Source organism: Penicillium taxi, assembly GCF_028828555.1.
Source record: "Penicillium taxi strain IBT 34144 chromosome Unknown utg000003l_segment0_segment0, whole genome shotgun sequence".
NCBI classification, from domain to species: domain Eukaryota; kingdom Fungi; phylum Ascomycota; class Eurotiomycetes; order Eurotiales; family Aspergillaceae; genus Penicillium; species Penicillium taxi.
Window position 1 is genome coordinate 640,495 of NW_026643205.1, and position 17,825 is coordinate 658,319.

General features: G+C 48.9%; 9 protein-coding genes across 9 annotated transcripts; 5 read left to right on the plus strand and 4 right to left on the minus strand.

Annotated features, from left to right (window-relative positions):
* Positions 1-461: 461 nt before the first annotated feature.
* N7495_003719 (CoA-acylating methylmalonate-semialdehyde dehydrogenase) lies at positions 462-2,259 on the minus strand (the record flags this gene model as incomplete). Its single annotated transcript, XM_057206370.1, has 2 exons — positions 462-1,516; positions 1,578-2,259. 2 exons carry the CDS (start codon positions 2,257-2,259, stop codon positions 462-464), a joined length of 1,737 nt encoding a protein of 578 aa, XP_057064050.1.
* Positions 2,260-2,869: 610 nt separating this feature from the next.
* Positions 2,870-4,648, minus strand: clxA (calnexin; the record flags this gene model as incomplete). The annotated part of the gene is made up of 3 exons (XM_057206371.1): positions 2,870-4,018; positions 4,074-4,487; positions 4,538-4,648. 3 exons carry the CDS (start codon positions 4,646-4,648, stop codon positions 2,870-2,872), a joined length of 1,674 nt encoding a protein of 557 aa, XP_057064051.1.
* Positions 4,649-5,883: 1,235 nt separating this feature from the next.
* mde1 (methylthioribulose 1-phosphate dehydratase MDE1) lies at positions 5,884-6,731 on the plus strand (the record flags this gene model as incomplete). The annotated part of the gene is made up of 3 exons (XM_057206372.1): positions 5,884-6,036; positions 6,095-6,570; positions 6,620-6,731. The coding sequence occupies 3 exons, from the start codon at positions 5,884-5,886 to the stop codon at positions 6,729-6,731; spliced, it is 741 nt and encodes a 246-aa protein (XP_057064052.1).
* Positions 6,732-7,086: 355 nt separating this feature from the next.
* N7495_003722 (sorting nexin 1) lies at positions 7,087-9,074 on the plus strand (the record flags this gene model as incomplete). The annotated part of the gene is made up of 7 exons (XM_057206373.1): positions 7,087-7,120; positions 7,175-7,234; positions 7,294-7,775; positions 7,840-8,220; positions 8,271-8,417; positions 8,465-8,872; positions 8,928-9,074. The coding sequence occupies 7 exons, from the start codon at positions 7,087-7,089 to the stop codon at positions 9,072-9,074; spliced, it is 1,659 nt and encodes a 552-aa protein (XP_057064053.1).
* An 865-nt stretch (positions 9,075-9,939) lies between these two features.
* Positions 9,940-10,146, plus strand: N7495_003723 (uncharacterized protein; the record flags this gene model as incomplete). The annotated part of the gene is made up of 1 exon (XM_057206374.1): positions 9,940-10,146. The coding sequence occupies one exon, from the start codon at positions 9,940-9,942 to the stop codon at positions 10,144-10,146; it is 207 nt and encodes a 68-aa protein (XP_057064054.1).
* A 137-nt stretch (positions 10,147-10,283) lies between these two features.
* Positions 10,284-11,540, plus strand: N7495_003724 (uncharacterized protein; the record flags this gene model as incomplete). Its single annotated transcript, XM_057206375.1, has 4 exons — positions 10,284-10,299; positions 10,419-10,565; positions 10,620-10,966; positions 11,268-11,540. 4 exons carry the CDS (start codon positions 10,284-10,286, stop codon positions 11,538-11,540), a joined length of 783 nt encoding a protein of 260 aa, XP_057064055.1.
* Positions 11,541-12,292: 752 nt separating this feature from the next.
* Positions 12,293-12,823, minus strand: N7495_003725 (mitochondrial 54S ribosomal protein bL31m; the record flags this gene model as incomplete). The annotated part of the gene is made up of 1 exon (XM_057206376.1): positions 12,293-12,823. The coding sequence occupies one exon, from the start codon at positions 12,821-12,823 to the stop codon at positions 12,293-12,295; it is 531 nt and encodes a 176-aa protein (XP_057064056.1).
* A 689-nt stretch (positions 12,824-13,512) lies between these two features.
* N7495_003726 (flavin reductase family protein) lies at positions 13,513-14,097 on the plus strand (the record flags this gene model as incomplete). Its single annotated transcript, XM_057206377.1, has 1 exon — positions 13,513-14,097. One exon carries the CDS (start codon positions 13,513-13,515, stop codon positions 14,095-14,097), a length of 585 nt encoding a protein of 194 aa, XP_057064057.1.
* A 285-nt stretch (positions 14,098-14,382) lies between these two features.
* Positions 14,383-17,599, minus strand: N7495_003727 (uncharacterized protein; the record flags this gene model as incomplete). Its single annotated transcript, XM_057206378.1, has 2 exons — positions 14,383-14,439; positions 14,666-17,599. The coding sequence occupies 2 exons, from the start codon at positions 17,597-17,599 to the stop codon at positions 14,383-14,385; spliced, it is 2,991 nt and encodes a 996-aa protein (XP_057064058.1).
* Positions 17,600-17,825: the final 226 nt, after the last annotated feature.

Here is a 17,825-nt window from a genome sequence, read left to right on the forward strand (position 1 = left end):
TCGTTGCCAGTTTGCGAAGAAGGGTTTGCGATTAGGAAGGGTTCTGTGTACTGTGCGAGACAAAGTGTGCTCCCATGACGAATTCATGGAACACTTTCGGGGCCATGAAGAGACTCAACTTATTTGGCAATCGAGCAAGTAATTCATATCATTACTCTCGATATGGATCCGTTGAAGGTCTTTCTTTCTTTCTTTTTTTTTTTTTTTTTTTTTTTTTTTTTTTTGGATGTTAACAAAACGATAACACGCAGAACTTTTATGAGTCTACATTTCGACCAACCAAGTGAACCACCTTAATCTGTTCAAGAAAACTTCAGAAATTCAAGATGGATTTTGTAGTGAGCTTTCTAGCTAAACCAAATTAACAAGCTTGTTGGCCATTTCTTTTGACAGCAGAAAAACATAATAAACACCCGGGTAGAATTGCATCAATGCAATTTAGATTTGATGTAGAAATACTTTCAAGAGTGGGTTGGCATGACAACGTTCGCTTTAGTGCTAGTAGCATCCTCGCTCTTCCAGAGACTAGTAACAGTCTTCTGTTGAGTGTAGAAGTTCAACCCAGGCTTGCCATAGAAGGTGTTAGCACCACCACCGGCTACACTCTTCTTATTACCAGTGAAGGAGAACATTGGGAGAGGGACTGGGATAGGAACATTAATGCCAAGCTGACCGGCCTCGATGTTTTTCTGGAAGCGAGAAGCGGTTGAGCCGGAGCTTGTGAAGATGGCAGCGCCGTTGCCGTACTCGTTAGCGTTAATGAGGTTGATGGCGTCATCGAGGGTATCAACGTTCAGACAGATGAGGACTGGACCGAATATCTCCTCCTTGTAACACCTCATGCTGGGAGTGACATTTGTGATGATGGTAGGACCGACGAAATTGCCGTTGGGGTAATTCGCGGGCTTGAATCCACGGCCGTCGAGAAGGATGGTAGCACCTTCCTCTTCGGCGCTAGCGATCAGATCTTCGATACGCTTCTTGCTCTCGGGGCTAATGACAGGGCCGAGGTCAGCTCCCTCCTCGAAACCTCCGTTCACGTTGAGGGCCTTGGCGCGCTCAGCGATCTCGGGCAGCCACTCTTTCGTCTCGTTAACCATCACAACAGTGCTGAGAGCCATACAGCGCTGCCCGGCAGCACCGAAGGCCGCACCGACAATGGCGTTCAGAGAGTGATTCTTGTTGCAGTCTGGTAGGACTGCAGCGTGGTTCTTTGCACCCAGGTTGGCCTGTACGCGCTTGCCATTGGCGGAGCCGCGAGAGTAGATGTACTCGCCAGCCTTGTTACCACCAACGAAGCTGATTGCCTTAATAGCAGGCTCGTCTAGGATGAAGTCCACGGTTCGGTGAGCTCCGTGAATAATGTTGACAACACCCGGTGGGAAGCCGGCCTCCTTGGCCAGCTCGGCCAGAATCATGGCAGCGCCAGGATCACGCTCTGAAGGCTTGAGGATCAGGCAGTTACCGGTAGCTGTGGCGGTGGGGATGGACCACAGGGGAATCATGGCGGGAAAGTCTAATTAAATGGTTAGCATCATGCAAGACGTGAATTGATTTGCCACATCTTTTCAACTTACTAAAAGGGCAGATAGCAGCAACGACACCTAGAGGCTCGCGATAGCTGCGAGTTTCCATATCCTTTGCGACCTCCAAGACCTCGCCGGTCAGCTGAGTTGTTATACCACAAGCGGTCTCAGCGACCTGCAGACCACGAAGAACGTCACCCTTGGCATCATCAAAGGTCTTGCCTTGCTCGAGAGTAATGGAAGCAGCCAAGCGGTTCCAGTGCTCCCGAATCAAGCTGGTGAACTTAAAAATAATCTGTTGTTTGGCGATGATGCTAGTAGCCTTCCAGGCGGGGAAGGCCTTCTCGGCCGACTGAATAGCGGCCTTGAGCTCTTCATCCGTGCTTTGGGGTACGCGGGTGACGAGATTATTTGTGGCAGGGTCGTGGATTTCAATCCATTTTGCTGCATTTGACGGCACAAATTCATTGTCGATGAAGTTAGCTGTGTCAATGGGGTTGACGATCTGCTTGTGATCCGTCGGGTATTCCGTGGCAGTTGAAGCAACTGTGGAATGGTTAAGCTGCTTAGAAGTGGCATGCAGACATCTTAGAGCACCAGGAGTAAATATTGCGCCTTGACGTGATAGCTGGACATTTTGAGAAGTGGTGATGTTGGCCCTGGCGATTGAAGGCGTGCGGGGAATGGAGCGGAGAGCGGGGATAGTACGGGCCAAAGACCTACGGGCCGCCATTGTGAATTGAGAACAAAAAGAGATCTGATAAAGGGATCAAATCTGATACGAAGATATCTAGTCGGGTGGGTAGGATAAGATTTGGGTCAGGTGGTTAGGACGTGAACAAGGGAGGTATGTACTACATGGATGTGTTTAACTAAGACCTCGGTCAATCGTAAGTCACTTCTAATCGGGTTCCCCGCACTGGATAACAACGCTCAGATAACAGTTCGGTGATATTAACCAATCATAATCAAGGATAAGTGGCCGAGCAAGTGCTTCAGGACCCGAGGATTGACCCGCTTGTTGGAAGTAGTAGTAACGAGATAAGAGCTTATCTAAATGACTGTTTACCACAATACGATCCAGATTAGAGAGGAGTTTTTATAGATTTTATTGTAGGCAATTACGAATCACAAATCTCAAATCTCAACTATTGAAGCATGAATCATGAAATCAATTGATGGTCAGAAGTATGAATACTATACCAAGACCTCCTTATTGGGAATCTCTAGCTACCGTACACACATATGACAAACAACACAACAGGGAATAAAACTTTGGAATCAACGCGGGGGCTATGCGGGCTCATTGTTTTGTAGAATTGGTTATTTTCGTCTCACACTCTTTACTCGGCAGAGGAACGGGTGGTGCGCTTGGTGGCACTGCCCTTGCCAGTGTCGGTAGAAGAGCTGACAGCCTGGCTGGCCTTCTCCTTGCCGGTGCTCTCGGCCTTCTTGCCAGTCTTCTCGGAGGCAGCGGCAGGGCTGCTGAGGCCAATGGCACCAACGATGATGAGGATGGAGGTCAAAAGGATGGCGACCAGACCACCGGCCACCTCGGGAACGGTCTTGACGGCGTTGACAGGGTCTTCCTTGGCCAGGTTGATGAAGTAGTCAACTTTCTGGCGGACGAATGTGACCGGGTCCTCAGAGAAAGTAACGGTGGTGCCGGGGGCGGGCTTCTCGGGCTTGGGCGCGGCATCCTCCTCTTGGGAGGTCTCGATGGGGAACTTCACATCGAAAGTCTCCTGGCGGAGCTTCTCAGCATCCTCGACAGAGTGACCAATGTAGATGTTGTCGAACAGAATGTCATTCTGCATGGTCCAGATCTCGAAACCAATTGCGCCCATGGGCTCAAAGTTGGAGGGAGTCTTGTCCTCGAAGTAGCCAGGGTTGGCAATCTTGCGCGGGGCCCATGGACCCTTGTAGGCGGGGTTGTCAATCAGAGGAGCAGACCACTTGCCCTTGTACTCAGGGTTCTTCTTGAAAGGAACGGTCCACTCTCCACAGCCAGAAGCGTCAGCGCACTTGGGGTTGGGGACAGTAGGGGGAACCCAGTCTCCATCCTCCTCATCATCCCAGTCCTCGGGCTTCTCAGCCTCGGGGTCGGGGATGCTAGTGGCCTCATTCTCTAGCCAGTCCTCGGGCTTCTCAGCCTCCTCGTCAAGAATCTCGTAAGGAGCTTCCTCGTCCCAGTCCTCGGGCTTAGTAGCCTCAGGGTCTTCAATCTTGCTCTCCTCAACCCAGTCAGTTGGCTTCTTATCCTTGGGGTCGTCAATCTCCTTCTCAGGGTTGACGGGAGGGCTGAAAGACTCCAGGAGGCTTCCCTCCTTGGCAGACTCGCCGTTGATAAGGATAGAGAAGGTCTGATCGGGTCGGACGATTAGAGTGTAGAGAGAGGTGACCTTGTTGGTGCGGGCAACGGTGGGAGTGCTCAGGTGCTTCTCCTCATACTCGCCAGTCTTGGGGTTCTTGTGGCGGAAGATAAAGTGTACCTTTGGAGATTGATCAGCGCTGTTCCGTAGTGTGAAATTGGGGATCTCATCATACCTTGTTAGTGGCTCCGCACTTATCGGGACCAAACATGATCACGTACGGGGTAGCGTTTGAGAACTCCTCCTGGTGGAGCTTCTTGTTCTCCTGAAGAAGCTTCAGGTAGGCACCACCGCAGACAAGGGAGTTCTGTGGCTTGACCTCATACTGAACAACCAGGGTCTGGCCCTTGTTGTCGATCTTCTTCGGGAACTTGGCGGAGATGGCGTGGTGGGCGGCTGGGTTCTTGACAACCAGACCCTTATCGCCATCAATGGCCTTGAAGACGGAGGGCTCCTCAACAGCCCATTCACCAACGTAGGCCCAGTCCTCCTCAGACTTAGAGTCCTCCTTCTTCGCGTGGGAAGGCTTCCATCGAGACTCCCAGTCATCAGTGAACTGCTCAAGGAAAGGAGCCTTGAGGGCAGAAGGCTAGAGGAAATATAAGTATTAAGTCAATTGGATGAGGAATAGTGACGTACAGTGAAAGTGGGCCTCTCAATAGCGGAGGTAGCGTCTGGAATAGCTTCAGACTCCTCGGCATGGGCAGCGCCCATGAGGGCCAGAGCCGTAATGGCGGCGTTGAAACGCATGGTGAGACAAATTAAGAATCAGGGAAGCGCACAGCACCTGAATGGGGAGACAGGGAGGGGAAAGAACGCCTTGAAGAAAAGAGGAGAAGTGGAGGTTATATAGAATAATTGGTAACTGGAGAAGGTCCAGGTGTCCTCTTCAAATTGGTAGGCAGCTCCTAATCGGGACTAGTGTAGGTACTCCCTTCGATCGCCTTCCATTTGCAGTTCACTTGCATTACTCTGCACATTCATAGTATAATTTCAATATTCATATCATTCCTTTTTTACAAACTTCAATAAAATGGTCATACACAATAAATTGCACAGATTTCCTCAACTTGAGGACTTAATGGTCAAGTATTTACTGTGTACCCTGTCCCGGGCAGGTTCCACAGCGGAGAGACTCTTTCCTGATTGGCTTGACTTGTATACAGACGATCCCCCAGCTTTTCCTACAAACCTTGCAGTATCAAAACATTAGAACATCGGGATATCAGATTACTAGAAGATATTATGTCAAGTTTACTGCCTACTATTTATGGGCCCATCAAATATCCAAGTATTACACAGACTCATCTTCCAGGGCTAATCATTGACGTCTGACTTCTAGAGCCTTCAAAATGCAAGTAGATGGACAGCTCTTCTCTTATCTTCAATACACACCAATTAGCTATATTCATTCAGCACTAGGATTAACCAGTGCAACTCAAAAGTGTCCCCTTGAAGGATGGAACTGGTAACCTTGGAGCCGAACACCGCAATATACGCTGGGATTAACCTCTGCGCCACGGCACCCGTGTAATACTCTCAATCTTGTACTTATGTAGTAAACATCACGTGACTATACATAGCAGTCGATATCACGTGATTACTCAGCCCACTTCAACGGTAGGCGGTCAGAAGTAGAAGCAATCGGAGCCAGTTATGTCGCCACGAGGGGTTAGATTTATGGTTACTGAGTTATTCTAATATGTCACGAATATCATTTATTCTATAGACTCTGTCATCTTTTGATTCTGTAAAAATTCTATACATCTTCACCATTAAATTGTACTTAGTTCTTTCCAAGCTTGAAGTGCGGAGACGGAGATCCAAACCCCGAAAATATTTATTGCGCCCCAGGTGCTCTCTACACTCTTCATCTTAGATTAACCAGGTCTACCTCGACACTGTCTCACCAGGACATAATCCAAACTCACTCTGAATCAACCAACACCATCCTTCGAAGCAAAATTTGAAGGCCGACATCCAATATGTGCCCGGGCGCCAATGAAAACCAGGTCGTCGAGGCTGGCAAGAATGACCATCTAGTGCAGTCATCTGATCCTGAACACCCGGCAAACCTGATCCCAGATCTCTGCCGCAGATTCTACAATTGGGGATGGGTCACTGGCACTGGTGGAGGTGTATGAGGCCCTTTCTCTCTTTCTTTTTGCCCCGCACATAGATACTGACTAGAAATAGACATCCATCCGTCATGGTGATCATATCTTTATTGCCCCGTCTGGAGTGCAGAAGGAGCTCATAAAGTCCGAAAACATCTTTGTCCTGCAGTGGCCCACCAAGAAGTACCCGGCCTCTGAGCGCAACTATATCCGCAAGCCTCTTAAGCTGAACCCCTCCGCCTGCACCCCGCTATTCCTGACAGCTTTTGAACATGGCGCCGGCTGCTGCATTCACACTCACTCCCAATGGGCAGTTTTGGTGACCTTGCTTGTCGAGCGGGAGAAGGGTCCTGATGCTTGCTTCGAGATCAGCAATATCGAGCAGATCAAGGGTATTCCTCTCGGCAAAGGAAAGGGTATGCACAACTTCCACGACACCCTGCGTATTCCCATCATCGATAACACCGCCTTTGAGGAGGATCTCACCGAGGGTTTGGAAGCGGCCATGAACAAGTATCCCGATACCTATGCTGTGCTTGTGCGGAGACACGGAATGTAAGAAGGACTCCAATTCTCGAAATTTCAATCTGCTAACCCTCTTCAGTTATGTTTGGGGTGACAATGTCGCCAAAGCCAAGACGCAATGTGAAAGCTTGGATTACTTGTTCCAGCTGGCGGTGGAAATGCACAAGCTAGGTCTTCCATGGCTCAAGTAGACATAGGATTCTATAAGAAAAGTATAGTTAACTATCCCATTGAGATGACGTAAACATGTTCAGTGCATTCTTTTCTAGCTTCGAGAAATACCATATTTTCAAGTAGCAAAAATAATGAAGCAGTGATAATTTCAATCAATTCAAGTAGGAAAATGTATTGTGTAAAGTCCATGACAAGGGACAACGCTAGTTAGCTTGGTGACTAAGAACCGCGGATCATCCTCCATCTCAACCGCTAAACTGCAGCTTCCAACCTCGAAGCTACTCCAATCCTAATAACTTCAGAGCTTTGGTTAAACAGAGCACTTTACCCTTTAATTTGACGACCCCCTAATATTCCATTCTCCACCGACAAATGGACCTCGACACTGGCGACTCCCCGTGGGGCGGTAGGCAGCCATGATCCCGCAGCTCTTTCAATTGAGATCTAATATTGAATACAGATGAGCCCTCGCAGTTCAAAACCGGCAATGACACACCTAAACCTGATGGTCAAGAGAGCGGTTCGTCTTGTCATTGAAAACCCTTCCCCGGCCTCCACTAAACGGTTGACTCCTTAAAGCTCCTGCCCACCCCGCACCGTCTGAGAACCGCGCAGAGGTTCGAACTCCTGGAAGAAGAGGCGGAACACGAAAGATCAGCGCTCAAGCGACGCGATTGGAAGCCGTGGATAATTCAGTCGACCCACTGGGTCCGCTTGCTGAAGCGACCAACGAGGCCAGCGTAACACCCTCCGACGAGGCTCCTGCACCTCCACAGAAAGAATCTCTTGCTGAACGCAACCCCCAGTCGTCCCTGGCTTTCTCCCATATCCCTAGTGCAGGCGCCCTGGCAGACTCTGTCAGCCTGGATGACGATGGTGCCAGTTTCCGTGGTCCTCCGCCCGTACAGTTACCGGTGGAATTCGAGGGACCGAGACGACAGTCGCAACCTAGCATGAGCATAGAGCAAGCCTCAAAACCGACTTTTGATATTCATGTGGGGGATCCGCACAAAGTGGGAGACCTGACCAGCAGTCACATTGTTTACCAAGTTCGGACAAAGGTAAATCGACCGGCCGTCGCATGACAACAATTGGACAGTGGCTAATCCTCGGCAAATGGAATAGACATCGTCCAAAGCATACCGTCAACCTGAATTCGCTGTCAGCCGTAGATACCGTGATTTCCTCTGGCTATATACCTCCCTGCACAACAACAACCCGGGTGTCGTTGTTGCTCCTCCACCTGAGAAGCAGGCCGTTGGCCGATTTGATACTAACTTTGTTGAATCAAGACGAGCTGCATTGGAGAGAATGCTGAACAAAATTGCCGGTCATCCGATTCTTCAACATGACGCGGACTTGAAAATCTTCCTTGAAAGCGAAGCTTTCAATGTTGACGTTAAAAACAAGGAGAATCGAGAGCCTGATCTTGGTCAGAGTAAGGGTATGCTTAGCTCACTCGGCATTTCTGTTGGTGGAGGCACCAAGTTTGTCGAGCATGACGACGTAAGTTCCGTCCGATGATTGTAGATTACACCTGCTTACTTTTAGGACAGTGGTTCCACGACCGAAAAGTTTACTTGGATGCTCTGGAGAACCAATTGAAGGGATTAATGAAATCGATTGATATTGTCGTTGCGCAGCGGAAGGGGCTTTCTGAAGCAGCAGGTGATTTCTCGAGCTCGCTTCATGCTCTTGCTGCGGTTGAACTGTCGCCTGCTCTATCTGCCCCCTGGATGGCTTGTCAGAGCTCCAACTACGAATTCGAGAGCTATACGATCGCCAGGCGCAGCAAGATGTTCTGACTCTGGGCATCACCATTGACGAGTATATTCGTCTAATCGGCAGCATCAAGACTGCCTTCTCTCAACGACAAAAGGCCTTCCACAGCTGGCACGCTGCCGAGTCTGATCTTCAGAAGCGCAAGAATAACCAGGAGAAGCTGCTCCGTCAAGGCAAGAGCCAGCAGGATCGCTTGAACCAAGTCAACGCAGACGTTGCGGATGCAGAGCGTAAAGTACACCAGACACGCCTACTATTCGAGGATATGGGCCGGTTGATGCGAAATGAGCTACAGCGATTTGAGAAGGAGAAGGTGGAGGATTTCAAGTCTGGCGTGGAGACGTTTTTGGAGAGTGCCGTTGAGGCTCAAAAGGAGGTAGGCTTGTTACTCAGCGACCTGATTTTGACTTTTACTAATTCACACATCGCAGTTAATCGAACTATGGGAGACCTTCCTTCTTCGCCTGGATGCTGGAGAGGATGGCGTTCCATACTACATGCCAATTGTTGAAGCCAGTCAGCACACAGAGGCCTCCGTGCAGTCTGAGGATCAACCCACCGATGACGACGAAGCATGAACGTCTGACATTTTGACTCTCAACACTTGACACAGCAAACAGACCTGTACCCAGATGTATCCATTACGGAAAAACTGCGCTCTTTCATTTATCCCTCCACGTTTGCGTCGTGACTCCCGTTCAATACCACTGTTTTAATGTATTGCACATCTTTTCCGAGTATCCAGCGTCTGAGTCTTATCATAAGACCACCTTAATATGCCTTGGTAGGCAAATGGTCGTGTGTGAAAATTTGGGCTCATTAAAATTGCCGGAATTGCCGTATGTCACTAAATCAAGCCACAAAAATAAGCATTTTGAAACGCATCCCCACAGGCCAATTCTAGTAAACACTAGTAAACACTAGTCAACACACAGCACACAACTTCAAATTTACAAAGCTAGTAGACTTTGAAGTCTCATTTATCCTATTCAAAGTTGATCTCATATCAAAAAGGGATCGAACATTGCTAAAGTGCGACCGTTTCAGAACCCTAACTTTACCCTTGATACTCGATCTCCACTGTTGCTGTGGGACCGAGCGGCTCAGCTTGAGATTACAAGGCTCAGAGTACACCAGGTATACATGGCCAACAACGGTCCATTGGGGCAGTGCCAGGGCCCAGCACCGGAAATTCGGCCTCATATTTATTTCCGTGTTTATTTGGGCATGAAGTCGGATGAAGTGTCTTTATTCCTGCCCCCACGCTCTCAGAACGGCTCAAGACCATTCGACGAATAAAGCCTATTTGTTGTGGGTATAAAATCCCTTTAAAACGCTTCGGTCTTAGTGCTTATTGAGGTTTTCTTTCCATACAAGACGTGGAGCCCTCGTGTCTTTGGACTTCCTCCTGAACTTCAAGGGTTGTTCCATAGCAAATTCAACATGACTACGACTTCAGGAACTGTTACTATAACCTTTTTAACAGAGACTGTCTCTGAGACTTCGACGGTCTCTTCGACAGTATCGGATACCGCGACCTCAACCTTCATCGCAGCAGATTACACCACCGAACCCGATTTCCAGGGCTGGTATCTACAAGCAACTCGTTCGTTTTCATCAAATTATACTGGGCTAGAGAGCAGTCACTGATATCTCTTCAGCCCAACCTATCATATGTGGAGGGACGCAAACCTATTATACCAGTAGTACCTATGCAGGCTGTTTCGATCCAACTAGCTCAATACCCCTAGCCACAGGATGCGATGGACCAACATTGCTTCAAATAGATGTCTCGGGTGCCTGGTAAGTATGCTCGACTCGGCATCTCCATCCATACATTTTTCACTGTTTAGCCATCTAACAAATCCATAGCGAGACAGATAGTGGCTATTCGTGCTCATCCTATAAGATTTTCCCCACAGAGGGATCGAACGACGCCCAGGCACTTTTTCGATATGGGTGTTTGCTGAACTGGGCTGCGCAGAGTATCTATCGCACACTACCAGCTCGATTTGCTTCATCAACTGCCGCACCAGCAGTCACAGGCACCGTTGAAACAGCTTCAATGAGTAGGACTTACGAACTCCATCGAAACTGGACAACTTCACTAATACTTCCTTTAGCCGCGATTCCCACCGCAACAACCACAGGCGCCCAATCAACATCAACATCATCATCAATCTCGTCAAAATCCCACTCCGGCCTAACAGGCGGCGACATAGCCGGAATAGTCATCGGAAGTATTGCACCCGTCGCAATAATCGCATTAATTCTCATATTCCGAAGGAGACTGATGAGTTCATTTGGAAAGGGCACGCCTGCAGAGAGTGGTTCTTCCTGGTCACCCGTCTATATGCCTCCGCAAGCACAATCTATGGCTCATACCGATTCAACATGGCAGCCGTCGGAAATGTCCTCGGAGCATGGTGCTGTTCATGAGATGTCGTCTGCTACTGTGGGCCAGCCTAGGGTGATTCATGAATTAGGCTAGGTGGATTTGGATCCTATATACCCGGAGCTTACTTTCTTTTGGAGCCCACAACTGTCATGGGCACTTTATAATAGATTATTCGGATATATGTGTGCTTTCTAGCTCTGGAGCTGAAAGTGAAGGTACGGTTAACCTTGGAATTTACTAATGCTTAAGATATTTATGAAATTTGGGGCACGGTATGCTACAAGTCAATCTTGTCGTAGATATCATCAGAATACTTCCTTATTAACATCTAGCCCCCTTTTGGTTTGATATCATACCAGAAGAGTCCAAATAGAGCCGGAAACCCCCTAGTCTGCAAGGCAGTGACTGTGTCTTGCAAAGCCACATAGAAGCTGGAATGGTTATCGTTGCCTTGGAACCGCCATACGCAGCAAGGCTTAAAGAAGAACTTTTATTAATAAAGAACATCGAACCAATGTTCAAGGCAAAGGCCACTACTCCGTTACAGCGTGGCAACCAGCAATTAACCTCTAAGTTCCCTCGTAAAGGCATTGCCCTCCGTCGTAAGCGCAATATCCCAACAGAAGCTCGCACATATCAGAGATAGATAATACAAGATGAGCTTTCTGACTATACAGCAGCCACTCCATCAGAATCAAACGAATGACTTCGAGTAGAAGTATCCGACTCAATCCGTGCAGGTGGATTTCCCCGTAACAGGATATCAAGATTCCAGTAAAAATTAGATAAACGATGAAAGATAATGGCGGGCAAACAGCCAAGAACATAGCCTTTGAATTCAAAAATCTCTTCTGGGTCAAAATTTGGCATAGCTGCGACTACCGGAAATCTTCTATATTCTTCCTGCGAGGGTGTGAATGAATAAATTCAACACTGGGTGATGTGTCTGACAGCTCTGGGCCTATCGCATACCATGCGATAGTGCCATTAGATCTAAGACTCATCTAACTCTTGCTGACCAGAGTATTAACAAGATATATGATTATACATCGCTGTCACCTGCACTTTGTGGAAGCCTTCTCTCAGGTCTCAGCTTCTACTCAAGTCTCTCGTGACCCAGCTGCCCAAGTGATGATTGTACCCTTGAAATCTACAGCTACCTAGCTATGCCATGGTTATATATATATAGCCCCAATATCAGCGGCGCCTTAAATCGATCATATGCTGGCGGTTACGTTTCTCTTGGAAATATCGAAATTGATGCACAATAGAAATAGGACACATGTATATTATACAGAAGAAAATACAACTCCCAACCATTGAAAGCGAGGCGAATTCCCCGAGTTCCTCATATCAAAATGGTCTACCCAGTATAACAAACCCCATTCAATAACCCCTCTACCACTTTTTCTTCTTCTCAGCAGGCGCAGGCTCCTGCTGACCAAAAGCACTAATCAGATCCAGCAGATTATCCTCCTCTTCTTGGTCAGCTTTAGCCTGAGCCTTAGCAGCCTCTTCATCAGCCTTCGCAGCAGCAGCGTCACCGGTGTCCGAAGCAGGGGCCGTCGCATCGAAAGAACGACCAAAGCGCGCACGGAAAGCAGCCAATCGACCAGCCTCGTCATCTTCCACGTTCATCAGCTTGCTACTGGACGGGTTCCAAAGAAGCGTGTTGCGTGTGTCGCGCGTAGAGCGGATCACGGGTGCCGGAGAGGTGGTACGGTGCGTGAAGGCACTGCCATCGGAGAGGGTGATGAGCTGGGTGAAGGTGTATGGCCGCTTAGGTCGGCGGAGAAGTGTGGCATGTCGACATTGCGAGCAGATGAAGGTTGTGGCCTTGCTTTGTGAGAGTTGGCTTGTTGGCAGGATGGTGCTTGTTGAGCTGGGTAATGTGGCCGCCGTGCGGCGGATGGTGGTGTGCATTGACATTTTTGAGAGGCGCTGAGGTTTATAGCTGGCCCGGATGGGTCGGACAGAGTTCAGCTCTAAGCTTGTAAGAGCAATAAGCCTGCAATTCGAAGGTGAGGGGAGGTTGCGTGGGTGGCTGAACATATAAACCTCTAGGGTCCGCGGACGTCTTGGAGAAATTATCTCGGTTATGTAAGCGGGACAGGGCTTTTTGCAGAACTAAATCTCCAAACATACATCAAGTCTTAACTGAACAATTCGAGTCTTTGGCAGGATTTGGATGAAATTGAGCTTTGGACTTTCCGTTTAATTCTTACTATTTCTTTCTGGATTCTGGACTTGTCGTTTAACTCGTTCAAACTGGTGCAATGAGACTATCACTGCGGCGCGTTGCGGCTCGGACAGCATTCGGAGGTGAGTTTGACAGCTTTCTTGAATAGGTCCCCAGACTAAATAACAAATGCAAAATGATACAATTAGGGCCTCTATATTCAAGAAACCCAATCTCCACTCCTTGTCTAAACTCAGGCGTCCTTCAAGTTCCATCAGGGCAATGCCTCAAATACAACGACACAGCTTCAAAACACAATCAAATAAGAAACCAGCATACCTCAGCTAATAGTTTCCAAAAACCTACAACAAGCACCAGTAATGCATCTACCTCTACCTCTCCCTCGTCCACCTCATTATCCGAGCATGTCCGCACCCTCATGCGCCAAGTACCATACCCAGTCGCCATAATCACAGCAACCGATCCCACCGGCGCACAAGACACAACCTCATTCCGCGGCATGACCGTCTCATCATTTAACACAGTAACTTTGACCCCGAACCCAGTCATCTCATTCAATGTGCGACGGCCATCAGAAACTCTGAATGCACTTCTTGCATCCGGTCGATTCCTAGTTCACCTATTAGCACCCGAGCCTGCGACGGCAACTCTGGCACGCGACTTTTCAAAAGGGAATGCTACTCTTGCCGCAATGATGAATGGACATGGCCAGTTCGAATTCAAACCATCGGATGTTTGTCATGAGTCTGGATCTGATAGGCCTTTGCCTATCTTGAGGCGGAGACCGCAGGGATCTGGTATATCTAACGAGGGGAAGGTGGATTTTCCTTTTGTCTTTGAGTGTACCCTCCACCCGAGTAAGATCGATGTGCAGGATCACTCGATTATTCTTGGTACGGTCGTTCGTGTCATTCAATGTTCGCATGATGTGCAGGGGATGAAGGATTCGCCGCACCAGCTATGCTTGACTTATGCAAACACCAAGTTTAATACTACGGAGTAAGCGTGTTGCACGTAATCCAGCTCTGAATCCATGAGCCTATGTATTTATACCCAGCATCTGAGGCGAACACATCATATCTTTGTACAGCAAGGACTAAGATCCAAGCTTGAGCAATTAAAACCACTTTCGTACAACTAGTAAAAGCCTACTTATGATACGGTCCTTATCATCATTAATCACTGCGCAGGGGAAATCTACAAAAACTCAAATGGAACATAGAACAAGCTTTTTGGACTGTAAGAGCCGATCTGCGATTGAAACCTTGTCGGAGCCGATATACCAACCCTAGAAAACCCCCCCCAAAAGCATACCAAGACCACATCTGGGCGCGGCGCGATGGAACTATAATTGAACATGAGGATGGCAAAGCACGGGCGCGAGCAACCGGGCGAATCGCTTCAAAGCCAGCATGGAAAATCAAGCAGGTTAACAGAAGACTGGATCATGTATGCATGTTTTATATCCTGAATTCTTATGCCTGTACTGACTTCGGACTTCCACTTCCACTCCTGCTGCCGCTTCCACTTCCGCTGCCACTACCACTTCCAGCTCCGCTACCACGACTTACAGCCCGTTGAAAAAGCCTTGGGCGACCATTCGTATAAGCAAAGCCATTGATATCGGGTTGCTTCTGAGAAAACAGGTCAGACAAGTCTTGGAAATTTGCCATGCGCGTGTTCGCATCAAAGAACTCTCCGTACTGGCTACTATGGGTTGAGCGGTTGGACATGGAGCGGTCCCGATTGTTAACACGAGATCCAAAATAGGAGCCATTTTTATCAGAGGAATTCAGGAATTGAGGCATAAATGCGTCATATACCGGACTGGTAGGATCTGACGATGCAGCATGTACTGGAGACGAAGATATTTGCAAAGGGCTAGACTTGAATGACGGGAAGGTGAGTCCGAGCAGCGCTCGACCGCCCAGGGCAGAACTTGTTGACAAATTCAGAGACGACTCTGTGATGTCGGGAAGTGCGTTGGTACCTGGAAGATTACCCTCGGGAGTCAAAGGACCGGATTCCATGAGCATTTGATGTTGCTGTTGCTGAATTGACTGCTCGATCACAGATGCTTGTTGCCAGAGTTGACTGGTGCGCAACTGAAAGTCTTGCACGGACTGGCTGATGCTGGCAAATTGTTCGTGAAAACTGGTCTCCAATTTAGCTTGATCTTGCTCTCGAGCAAACTGCTCGGCCGCACGACGCTCCCTCTCATTCAACCCTTGGGCGTTGGCGGAGATAATACGTTCATACTGCTCATTGACTCGCGTACGACGGCCCTGAAGACGCTCGCGTTTCTGAACAACCGTGGTCAAATCAGTCTCCAACGACGATGCTTGCTGTGCTGCAGTAATTCGGGCTGCCTGGAGGTCCTCCTTGGCTGCATTGAAACGTTCCAGTTCACGGTCAAAGTCGGCCTTTTGTGAAGACCACTTCTGAAGCTCTTCCTCTGGAACATTCTCCATGCCGTCCAGTTGTACATCTAAAACCGCAGTGTCCTCCTCCGTTTGCCGAATGCTTCGTTCAAGCTGAAGCGAGCGTTGCTTTTGCCTATTCTCGTCCGTTCCACTCTGTAGGCGATGGTTATAATTGTCTAGTTCCTTACGGATTTTGGAGATGTGGAGTTTGTGGTCGTTCTTTGTCTTTTTCAAACGCGTGCGCTTCTCATTTAGTTTGGCCTCAGCATTGATGATGGAATTCTTGAGAGTTGTAGTAGGTGATGATGGTCGGTAAGAAGGCTGTGGGGGCGTAGAAACGGCGGAGATTGCTTTTTCATATTCGTCAGGTATGGTCCCAATTCTCCGATTTTGGAAAAACTCACCTTGTTCTGCGTCAGCCGTGGCAGGCGTCTTGACACTCATCGCGCAGATCTCTTCGTCAGTATCACTGCGCACAAAGGAGCAAGTATAGGCACAATTAGGAGCAAGACCAGGGATCTCGCCTCGCCATTGAACCACGCTTGTCCCCTTGGAAGATTCCGAGACGCGGAAAATTGTGGCAGTGGCCCAAAGTGCTCCATTCACACAAACATAGAACGGCTCCATATCAGCATCAACGGTACTAGCTTCACAGGAGCTTGATGTGGTAGACTCTTCGGAAAGATCACCAGCAGCAAACTTGATCGAAGAACTATCTACTTCGGTGATCCAGACCAGCCCATCCTCAAGAGAAACACCTTGAAGGTCTTCTTCAGTCATTGTTAGTCCACGTGATGTTTTTGACGATATTCGCGAATGTTCGTATTCTCGCATAACGGTAATCTTCGTACTGGCGAGGGCAGCCCAGAACGGTTGGCGGCTTCGAACTTGGTTGGCTTGTCTCCTGCGTTTTTTCGCAGAAGTGAGTCGATCCTTGCCATCAGGCCCGAGAAGAGAAGACGAAAGACTAGCGGCAGATTCAAGTGCAGAATCCCCTTGACCCTGGGAGCCTGCTGATGCCTCTGTATCCACCCGTTTCCCACTCCGCGAAGGTGCCGGTGACCTATTCCTAGCCATCGAACGACGTGCCATGGCAGTACCTGCTTGTGCTAGAATATGAAGAGCGAGTAGACTTCTCAGCCAACTTGGCGAAGTTTGCGATTCGGTTCGGCGGAATTGGGCGGGGAGAAAATTCGAAATTTGCGAGAGAAGATCCGGACTGATAAGTTTGGTGGAAGCGAGGTGGGTTAATACGAAATCCTGGATTCCTTCACTGCGGACAATATGAAGAAATAGAACAATTCCAACACAGAGAGCATTGACCCCGCCGTTCTTTCCTGAACCCCCGCCACCTAGAGTAATGGCGACCTGGACATGGGCGAGATCGATTGCGAAGTTTTGGGCCCAAGTCCACATTATGAGACCCCAGAAAAGGACACAAAATGCATCCATTGCCATCATCGTACCCAAAGATGGTGTACCAGCCGGACCCTGGAAAATATCAAAATTTGACGACAAGGAGCCGGCGGCTGCACCGCTCGGGGGCATGAATGTCAAGGACGCGAACAAGAATTGAACCGCTGTGAGGACCATCGGGGGAAGCTGCAGGATAAAGATCAGGATGGCGATGGTGTCGTACATCGGACACGACTTTAGGATAGTAGACGCGAGGTGAAGCGGGTTGATTGAGGCGTTTGACGCCGATCGCTTTGCAGTACCATTGCGACTTGCGGAAACTGTGGTGCCACCGTTATGCGATACAGAACCATTGGCCTGGCCATTCGCCATATCCAAACCCTTGCAATTCCCATTTACCAACCCACGCACGCTGCCTTCGACCTTGGACTCATCGACCACTTTACTTGCGACACTAGGGGGTGTGATTGCGGTATCACTGGAGGAACGAGCCGAGCCCAGATCGAAGGAAGTTGATACACCCGAAGCGGCAGCGGAGCCGTTGCCTGATGAGCCGTTAAGATGGCTGCTGGATCTCTGCTTGGTTACTTTCTTGCCAGGACCGACGAGGCCATTCTCGTTTCGATTGTTCTGATTCTTCCTACCAGCAGCGGATGGGCGCGGCATGGACAAGGGAGCCCGAAACCCAGGTCCGAGTCAGCTTGGCGGGACAAGGCCAAGGACTGGGACCAGGCTGGAAGGAGAGGGGAGAAATAATTGAAAGGGAAGAGTAATATCAGGATAAGACCCCCTAGACGTCCAGTACTATCAAAGATGGGACGAACTGGGGAGGATTGAAGGGAGAGGGAAAGGAACGAAAGATTTCGGGGTAATGAAGAAGGAGGGAAAAGTC